This window comes from Juglans microcarpa x Juglans regia, chromosome 6D, assembly GCF_004785595.1.
Source record: "Juglans microcarpa x Juglans regia isolate MS1-56 chromosome 6D, Jm3101_v1.0, whole genome shotgun sequence".
Classification (NCBI taxonomy): domain Eukaryota; kingdom Viridiplantae; phylum Streptophyta; class Magnoliopsida; order Fagales; family Juglandaceae; genus Juglans; species Juglans microcarpa x Juglans regia.
In genome coordinates this window covers 35,046,162-35,056,608 of record NC_054604.1, presented here as the reverse complement: position 1 = coordinate 35,056,608, position 10,447 = coordinate 35,046,162, and the positions used below count along the sequence as shown (strand labels likewise).

Here is a 10,447-nt window from a genome sequence, read left to right as displayed (position 1 = left end):
ATCTTACCCACTACAGTTTTATGGATCAGAAGGTACCAATCCCATGAAGTCTACAGAAGCACCATTCAATGCCGAGATGCATGCTTCTCAGAACATAGATCTTTGCAGTTCCCTTGAGTAGTTTTCCTGACCATATCAAATTGTACATGGTCACAGTTTTTATTTTCTTTTGTAGTTTTATTACTATATTCTAAAACTACAATATAGATGGGCAGTGGCCGCATTTCCAGTGGTCCGGCAACCCAACCCATGCAGGGCCATGCTCCACCTCATGAGACTAGATTGCAAGGTCAACTCTACTCTCCATTTGTTCCTCTCCTCCTCCTTTCCACTTAAAACAGGTCATAATCGGGGGGAAATGAAGTAAAGCAGACAAAAATGAAATTCGGAAAATAATAATAGTAGAACACAGAAGCATATTGATATTGAATATTGGGATTACAAACATCAATGTATCATATGCTACATGGCATTACACTCGAGACGTGTGCAAGTACCTGGTCTCTAACATCAAGCTTTAATAAAAATAAATCGATTAAATAAAAACCAAAGACAAAGGAGTGAAAAATGTTGCCCCAATCAAGAGAGGGAAGAATATATGAACATACTACTGCTCTGGAATTCTGTCCCTCAAATAATTCAGAACTGCTTTGGTCCCTCTTTCTAAGATTGACCTCCGGATGCTGTAAAAGATACAGAAAGAATAAGAGTTTCGTGAACTTCTAATACCCTTCAGTAACTGCGTCATGATTTTAACTTAATTTCATTACTGATAAATAATTTCTGACAACATCAGGAGTTTTTTTTTCGGATAAGTATACAGAGTACACAGTATTGGATGCTAAATAAGCCACCATCAAAGTTCATGAAAATGATCTAATATGATTCACACTGTAATTGGGCTAGTGTCGAGTAACAAACTTCGCCACCAAACCAAATTTCAAGAAGTTTGGATGACTAAGCTAAATAAAACTGCAAGGATTTTAAGTTAATTGATTAAGACAATGCCCCCTTTAATCTGGGGAGGGATCAAAGATGCAACCTTTGCAAAAGCAGAAACTCCAATTATGAACAGGAAGGGTGACAATGTCACCAAACCAAAAAATCCCAGCAAGGCTACACTACATCCAGAATATAAGTAATGTTTTTTTCTTTTTCCTTTTTTTAAAAGGTGGAATGGAAGAAATTAGCTTACCTTCTCAATGGATTTCCGTCAAGTCTTAAGGCCTGTAGGCTTGGTTCAAGCAAACCCTGACCAAAGAACTCTTCCTTAGCTTATATGATGAAATAAATCATTCAAACTAGTCTGGACAAATGTATCACGTGAAGCAGTAGGTAACTTTCTAAGTCAAGTGGTTATTGTTCAATTAATATTAGTGCTTCTACTAGTTGGTGAACAAGTCTTTATTACTTTATAATCAAGAACGGAAGACTAGGATAAATTTTGAAGGAGAGAATACACTTTCGACCCTCCAACTATCATGTGTTTTGCACCTTCCATCCTAAACTACCCAAATTAAGTCATTTTTTATAGTTCCAGAATTAATACATTGCATGCTCATACTATCAAAAACTTACAATGTGCATCGTGTCTTGAGATCCAACAGTCCAGGTTGTGTCACATCAGCTATTTTTCATCCATCTTTGGCCATAATTGAAAATTGATGCTCAGTTCTTGGTAGTTTGAGTATATTGTGTCAGTTTTAGAAGTTCGGGTCCTTGGGCATTGCCTAGATTTCTATTAATACAATTCTTACTTATCAAAAAAATCTTATAGTTTCAGGTGCAAAGTGTAAAATGTTAGTTAATGGGTAAAAAGTATATTTTTCCCAAGTTTAAATTACTTGAGCTGAGAAAAAGGTGGTTATTGACTAGTTTATATCATGTGACAGGAATTGAACCAACCATCATAGGGGGTTCTTTGGTGACAATGCATAGTCAGAATTATGACCCAAAAATATGTTATGGGGTAAATATGGGGCTCTCCAAAGTTCAGTTTGCTTCTGAGATTTTTTTTATTAAAAGAGACAAAATAGAAAGGGAAAAAACTTAAGTCATTATGGCACTACACTAATTCACTACCACAGTGTGTTTTTAGCAACATCTTACTGAACACCGTACTTGAAAACCTATTATATAAAAATAATGGTGAAATGATTCCATATACTGACCAGCTCTGGGGGAAGCGCCGAGATATTGTTGTCAGATAGGTCAAGTTCAGTAAGAGAAGTAAGATTTTGGAACCCCTGCATGCCAATATTAAAGAACAAAATCACAAATTTGGCAGCTGATGCACCCCGCACAGGAAAATCAAAGACAAGATTTATGAACCAAGGCTATATCTCAAAGTTATCTACAAACAGCACCAGAGTACTCTACTTGTCTTGCAGTTCCTAACATGTGAAAAGTAATCAACCTCCTATCAACAGGCCAATTTGTAGATCCATGGACCAGCTACATGATAAATGCAACAAGTATACATCTTGTTAAAGAATAAAGAATTAACAAGGTAAGAGATAAAGGCATTAAACTAAAGATACAACTTTACTTCCTAGGAAATTTACATCTTTTATATTTTTTTTTTTATAAGTAATTTACATCTTTTATATTGAAAACCTGAACTCTTAACCTCTCCACTTTACAGAGCTGAATCCACTAAATCCATTTAAGATGACCATGAAATAAATATTTTGATTGGAATGAACCAAAAGAATAACTTAATTGTCCCAACAATCAAGGAAATAAAATTATGAAGCCAGTTGATGTACAATATGGAGTTTTTCAAGTCTCTCTTACCTCAAAGAAAGTCCACATTGATCAAAGTTGATTTTGACAAGTTCTAATCAAGCAATGGCACAGTTATATTTCGAATATTTCATTCAAAAAAGATATACATTACCACTGGAATCAATTGAAGGGAATTTTGGCTCAAATCAAGGATTCGCAATTGCTGTAAGCTAAATATATCAGATGGCACTTCATGCAGCTGCATTCTTCTGTCAAGTCAAATTAAATGTAAGATAAATAGCTCAGGCATTAGACAAGATAACATTATGTACAAGCACAGAAGTTCACAGGCACACTCGGGCAGACATGAATCCATAAAATAAGATATTTGTCTTTGTGCATCAATATGTGAGATTGTATAGTAATTTCCAGCTAACTGACCTAAGGTAAAGCTCTTGTAGATGGGGTATGCTGGAAAATACTGGATGCTCTTGTACTGAGGCGGCATTACCACTTAGATCCAGAACCTGAACACTAGAGACTGCTTGAAATCCATCGGATGGAATCTGCAGGTCAAGTAATAAGAGGGTAGTTGGATCATAGTGGTAATAGAGACACATCTACACATTGTAGAACATGCACAAAAGAAAATATCTTGTGAATAGATCAGTAATCCAACCTCCTTTCCACCACTAGGCCTCAAAATATGAATATGTAAATAATTCCAGAAAGATTTTATAATGTGGAACGGACTTTAGTGCTTCTCAACTTCTAACAAGACTCACGTCATGACTATTGACGTAGAATGAGAAGCCTCTAGATTGTAAAGAAACTTACAGAAAAGTGTTTATTTTGTTTTTTCTCTCAAGAAAAGGTTCTGATTCTATTATAAGTCCTAAGCTTCTTGAAAGACGGGGAAAATGACTCTTTGAAGCTGTCAACCTGTCCACTTCATACTTCTACAGCAGAAGCTTAATTTATATTGCATAAGATAGAAATTAGATCTGTTTTTACCTGTATGAGAGGATTATTGTCTAGCTTCAAACACAAAAGATTAGGAAGCGAAATTAATATTGAACCTGGCCAGTCTTTAATCTTGTTCCTGGATAAAATCAAAGTCTGCACATTGGGAAACAAAGTTGATGCATTAATAGATGGTTTCAGATTCCAACAAGTGAATTTAAGCATAGAAAAATCCCTGACTCAGACTGTGATAGTCTGGAAGCAAAATATGTTCTAAAGCGGTTTAAATCCTCTATGACTTTTTAGGATATCAGTTTCCATAAGAGCTACTGTGGAAACACTATGGAAACTGAGGACAAGTAAGAAATTTACCTGCAGTGAACCACATGAAGAAAGTTCAACTGGCAGCTCTTGAATGGCATTCCTGGAAAGGTCAACTTTAACGACCTCACCCGATTCCCATACTTCTGATGGTACTGCACTCAAACCTAGCCCTTCCAAACAAAGTTCCTGAAATTACAACATTATTAAAGGTTAGCTTGGAAAATTTATCTTAAAAACTGCCTCAAGTGAGAATTTTATCAAGCCAATGATGAGTTTTCCCAGCCCCACAAAATTTATTCAATTCACATTGATTGCCGTGCCGGGGGGTGAGTTTTCAAGATTTTCCTGTTTCTTTCTCCATTTTATAAGTAAACCTCTTGCGAATTTTAAGAAAAATTTTGTTTACTTATTAAAAAGTCTATAGTGCTATTGATAGTATTCAGACGAGTCTACTTGGTTTCCTCATAAATCTTTCTCAAAAAATGGAGTTTTAAGACTTTAACTAATGGCATTATTATCATATGGTTTCTTTAATTACATAACTTCCTGAATAACACCCTCCCCAACACCCCCCCCCCTTTTTTCCACCTTAGATGTTCCCCCATTTCAAAAGTATTATTCACCCTATAATATGTTTTATTTTTGTAGATTCTACACGTCACACCATCCACTTGGTCTCTACCAGCAGAAAAATATGCAGCAAGTTATCTATAGAAAGTAGGTAGATAGAAGTGGCTATTTGACTTGCATAACTAGATCATATGCACCAGTAAAGTAGTAGTTTTCTAGGTGACATCCGGTAAGCAACTAAGATCACATCAATAGCACTGAAACCACAGACAGATTTCTCACAGAAAAGCTTATTCTCTTTATAAATAAATGTTGGAATTACAGTGACTTATACCTTTGAAGTGATGGACAATCGAGATGCCATAGAAATTACATCCTTTTTTGTTGTTGTCATGGCTTCAGGATCTACATGACAAGCTTGAATTGATCACTCATAATGGAAGAAAACTTAAAACTGTAAGTCATGAAATTTGACATTGGGTCGAAAATTTCGAACTCTTGCAACAACAGAGACAATAAACCCGGAATGCCAAAGACAATCTAACTGAAGCATGATTAGTGAGAACAAATATACCTTCACCCTCAGAAAGTCTACTTCGAAGATATTTCAATAAAGCAGCTGTTGGTCCAGAAACCAATGAACTGGAGGAAAATTAACAGTTGGATAATCCCTTAATAAAAGACACAATAGACATGCTAAGGCTCAACATGATTATTTGCACCTTCGAAGAGTTCGCAAAGGATTGCCAGTAAGCAAAAGTTTCCTCAGGGTTGTCATCTTGCCTACACAAACGATAAGTTATGTTATGCACTATCTATTGATCATTTTAATTCCCAATCTTTGCATTTATAAAGATAAGATTGAAAACATGTATATATGAGAGAGAATGTGTTAAGGCTGTGATTTGAGTTCAATTCAGTTAAGCAAAAACTTCTTAAAAAAGTCTTTTTTCATAAGTACGTAAAATAATTAAAAAAAAAAAAAACCTTTAAATAGGTAAACAAAGTTCTATTGTTTGAAATGATTGAAAGATGCCAGATTCCTTCGAGGCACCATGAGCTATTCAGGAAGCTAAAATCCTGTGAAAAAAATAAACCAGAGGACTTGCACCAATCTATAATGTGATAACCTTACCCATTTCGGGGGGCAATCCAATCAATGAATTATTTGAAAGATCCAGGACTGAAAGACGCAACTTGCATGCCTCCACTGGATATTCCTTCAACTGCATGCATATGAAGCATTTAGCAGGCAGGTTTAAATTCACCGATCCAAAACTTGAGGATTCGAAGAAAAAAACATTTGAAAAAAAAATATTCAATTTTCATTGCAAGTGAGACATGTGCTCAATGAGTTTTGAATCCATGAACATCACCCTTAACCTTCTTATAAGGGGAGGAAACATCATTCAAACTAGAGCCCTTGTCAATTTTGGGATATGTTACAGAACTGAATATATAACATACTAAGCACATAATAGTATACTCTGCTCAGAAATAAAAACCAATGGACAAGAAGTAGCAAGGACCTCTTTTCATGTACACACTCAAAATGCATCAATAGAGTAAGAACTCATATATGTACAACATTTCATATCATATCCATCAACACTAATGAAAATTGACTCCACCATCTGCTACTTAGCCATGCACACACGTTGACTCACATAATCAAATCCTTTTTACTTGTAAAAAAATCATATCTAAGGACTCCAGCGATTTGCATGAAAATAGTTATAATCAGGTCTCAGCAACAAACTTTAAAGAGAAATTAAGTGCCTGTTCAAGTGAAAGCTGAGCAAGGATCACATAGAAATCATTTTTCTGTAGCCCATCCATCTTAACAAACTAATAGAAACGAGGACTTCTTCCCAAATAATATCACCAAAAGAAAAAATAAATCTAGCTACCTGGTTTGAGTGAAGATCAAAAGTCCCTAGACGCAAAAGCACCCCAATCTCTGACGGTAACAAAGACAGTGTGTTATTCCTGAAATTTGATGTCATCAAAGCCATATAATTATCAAAAGGTGCCAACTTTCGAGCAGAAGGAAACCCACACAATCCAAATGCCCCTAAAATTCTAAAATTATCAAATAATATCAAGTAAGAATATGACCCCATATAGAACTCCACAAGAGAAGAGCAACCCGTTATTGATGCCGGGATTGATGAAATTCCTGCACAACTCGTTACATAGAAAATTTCTAAGGATGTGGAAGAAACTGGTTTAAGTTACACATAAAAAAGGAAAAAAGGGAAGGGGAAATCCTAGCACGATTGACTCACTGTTCTGATGAAAGTCAAGACGAATGAGATGTGAAAGATTCCCGATGTTCTCTGGTATACCATTCAATATATTTTTTGCTGCACAGATTAAAGTAACAATACGAGTTCAATCCATACGTAGCTATACAAGTAGGATCTAATACCTAGATGGTGAAAATGCTGATAATTACATGCATTGAGTTCAGTGAGCATGGTCCACGATGCAATCAAATGCTCAGATAGCATAGTGAGCTTGTTTCCCTGACATAGATCAGAGATACACACAATATGTCAACAATACTTTACAGTAGATGAACAAGCAGGCCATCTAAAATCTAGTATGCAAATAATAGATCCAACTAATACCTCCACATCTAGTTTTGTTAATTTTGAACAGTTCGCTAGCTCTTCAGGCAAACTGGTAATAACATTGTTTGATGCCTGGGAAAAAAGTGTCATGACCCAAATGTCATCAGATAACACATTGTGAGTTCCCTGGTGTTTGTTATTCCATCATGGTAAATCATTACCTTCAAATCTGATAAAGCTATACATCTTCCAATGGAGCTTGGAAGTTCCTTAAGCCGATTGGAAGAACAGTCAAACCTGGTATGAAATGATCACACAAAATCTGAATGTATCAATTGCTAAAGGTTAAAATCTATCCTATAATCACTAGCAGGGAAACAAAAACATAAACACTAGCTTAAGCATAAACAAAGTAATTAAATCCTATATGGTGTTAAAGGTTAAGGCCTTTCACGCTCAGTCCATTCCAAAAGGACTTCCAAAAGAGGGGTAAAAAACGTTATAAATCATTTCTGCCACTCATTATCTATGTTACCATTAATATTTTCTTCATTAGCATTCAATGCCAACAAAAAAAGGATTAAAATATGAAACAAATAAGGCTGTATCACTTTGAGATGAGAGGAGTGATTTCTGCCACTCATTATCTATCTTACCATTAATATTTTCTTCGTTAGCATTCAATGCCAATAAAAAGAGGATTAAAACATGAAACAGATAAGGCTGTATCACTTTGAGATGAGAAGAGTGAAAATCACCAAGAATGGGCTGTAGATTTGCACCAAAACCAATAAATGCACTAATCTAATTCAGGTTTAAGGTACTCAAAAGATGGTAGGACAGCCCAAAACCATCATATGCGCAGAGTGATATAATCCTGATCATAATACCATGTCATGTTCGATATTTTCTTGTATTTCATTACGATTTTTCAGAAACTAGGAACACCGAGAAAAAAAAAGCAAAGAAACAAAAATAAACATTCAAAACAGCAACAAGGAAGTAGAAAATGTACTAGTTGTGATCAAAGGAAGAGTGGAGGAGGGAAAAAAAGAAAAAACAATTATTAAAAAAGATGATGCGGAAGCAGAAAGAAAGAAAAGATGAAAAGTATACTTGACAAGAGAAGTTGCTGATCCAATTTCTTCGGGTAGGTTTTGAATTGAGTTGAAGGACACATCTAAAGATTTCAGTGAAGGAAGCCTGTCAAACATTAGGTTAAGAACACCAAGAAACATGGGAATACATTCATGAAAAAGATTAACAGTTATATTTGTTTAGAAAACCTACTCTCCTATCGCAGCGGGAAGTTCAGAAAGTTTATTGTGGCTGACATTCAATACAGTCAGTTGAGGTAGATTCCTAAGGTCTTCTTTCAATGATTCAATATCATTATGAGCCAAAATGAGCTTCTGTAGCTCCACAGCCTGCAACACAAGCAATGACACCATCAGTCCACCATATATCTTTCGTAAGTTGTATTCAACTTCATCTTTCTAGTTAACATTCCATAGGATCGTGCCAAGGGTGTAGCACGAGAAAACTCACCGACAAGGCCATTTGGTCTTTTATTTTTATTTTTTTTCATACATTTTTTTATATCATTAAAAATTTAAAAAAAAATCACAACATCATTAAAAAACACTTATTTAATCATTAAGTAAAAAAAAAAACCCTACTATCGGGACCCACTGTCGGGACAAAGTCTCGGGACCCATATCATTTTCCCATTCCATATGGCACGTTAAGGAAGAACAAAGCAAAAGTCGAAAATAAATTACCTCCCACCACTTTTCATCATTTCCAACTGCATCCAAACATTGGTATACTTCATTGGGCACATCCCTGATAATAGAAACACAAGTAAAAGTAAAGCATACATAATTAACCATATCATTCTCTACTACGATGCATTACGATTAAATGAAACACCATGAAGTAGAAATCATCAAATCTTCTCAAATCATATCACTCTCGTCATTACCGAAAGAGTAAAGAACGGGAGTAAGTAACAAACCGTCGGCCTATCTCTCGAGAGGAAAAATATTGCGATCGTCGTACGAGTCATAAGAACTAAACACCCAATATATTCAAAAGCAAAACGCACAAAGGCTGTCGAGAAAAAAAAAAATACAAAGAAAGTAGATTCTACTCATAGTATTCAACTAAACCGAGGTGAATAACACTCAGACAACTCGAACCGCAACTAAGATGTGTCAGGCTGATCCGCCAACAGCCTGTAAACATCTAATTGGCACTAACAGTTATGTCAAACAAACACGGATGTATCATTGTACCATGCTATCCACTATTATGCTAATTGACGCATCTTCATCTGGCCTTAATTATCTTCGCGAAGCAATTAATAGAACACCACTAAATGAAATTTAGATTTACGAACAACATTAAAATGAGAAGAAAGAGAACACGGAGCGTGCCTGAGGGAACGATTTGATAGGTTGAGAGAACCAGAGGCTCTAGCAGCTTTTAGAACCCGATCCATGGCAATACGGTTCCACGGAAATGTACTGCAGCGTGAGTCTTGCTTTCAGATCTGAGCTCGGCGTTGGTTAGGAAGGTGAAGCTGTAAAAACTCTCCCGATGAACCGAACGAATGATGTGCTTCGAATTGACACGTGTCAATTTCTTCTCATGCTTAGGCACTGGGGCCGAGCAGACATCAAACCCGATCCAAAACCACCCACGGTCCAGTCCATCTTCAATTCCCGATTCACAGTTCACGCCGTTATACCACACACTGTATTGAAAAAATTGAATTTTTAAAATTGAATTTTAAAAGTTTTCAAATAAAGTTTTTTATTTAGAAACTTAACAAATACAGGAAAATAAAAAGAGTAATATGTGTTGATGTTGAAGTGAGTTGAGTTGAGTTGAGTTGAGTTGTGATGATAAAATATTGTTAGAATATTATTTTTTAATATTATTATTATTATGAAATTTGAAAAAGTTGAATTGTTTATTATATTTTGTATTGGGATTTAAAAAAGTTATAATGATGAGTTGAGATGAGTTGAGGTGAGTTGAGGTGAGTTTGGTAACCAAACGCACCCTAAATATTCAGGCCAATCAGTCCATTAAACCCTAAAGAACAGCCCTCCAAAAGGTGAATGACAAATAGGCTACCATTTTAGCTCTCATGTGCCCACAGATCAGATGAACCCCCTCTCCCCCATCTCCAGAGCCCTTCCCCAGGTCCCCTCTCCCCTCTCCAGCGTGTTCCCTTCCCCTCTTCCCCCTTTCCCAGTTTCCAGAGCCCTTCCCCTCTC

General features: G+C 35.9%; 1 protein-coding gene across 1 annotated transcript; it reads right to left on the bottom strand.

The window, feature by feature from the left end:
• Nucleotides 1-399: 399 nt before the first annotated feature.
• LOC121234970 (plant intracellular Ras-group-related LRR protein 6) lies at nucleotides 400-9,864 on the bottom strand. The gene is made up of 21 exons (XM_041131137.1): nucleotides 9,599-9,864; nucleotides 8,942-9,005; nucleotides 8,451-8,587; nucleotides 8,277-8,363; nucleotides 7,382-7,457; nucleotides 7,218-7,292; nucleotides 7,043-7,112; nucleotides 6,873-6,950; nucleotides 6,703-6,763; nucleotides 6,495-6,573; nucleotides 5,720-5,810; nucleotides 5,307-5,367; nucleotides 5,159-5,226; nucleotides 4,919-4,989; nucleotides 4,063-4,200; nucleotides 3,742-3,846; nucleotides 3,169-3,293; nucleotides 2,900-2,996; nucleotides 2,172-2,246; nucleotides 1,196-1,251; nucleotides 400-683 (listed from the first exon to the last, which is right to left on the bottom strand). The coding sequence occupies exons 1-21, from the start codon at nucleotides 9,661-9,663 to the stop codon at nucleotides 608-610; spliced, it is 1,755 nt and encodes a 584-aa protein (XP_040987071.1). The 5' UTR covers nucleotides 9,664-9,864; the 3' UTR covers nucleotides 400-607.
• Between the last annotated feature and the right edge of the window lie 583 nt (nucleotides 9,865-10,447).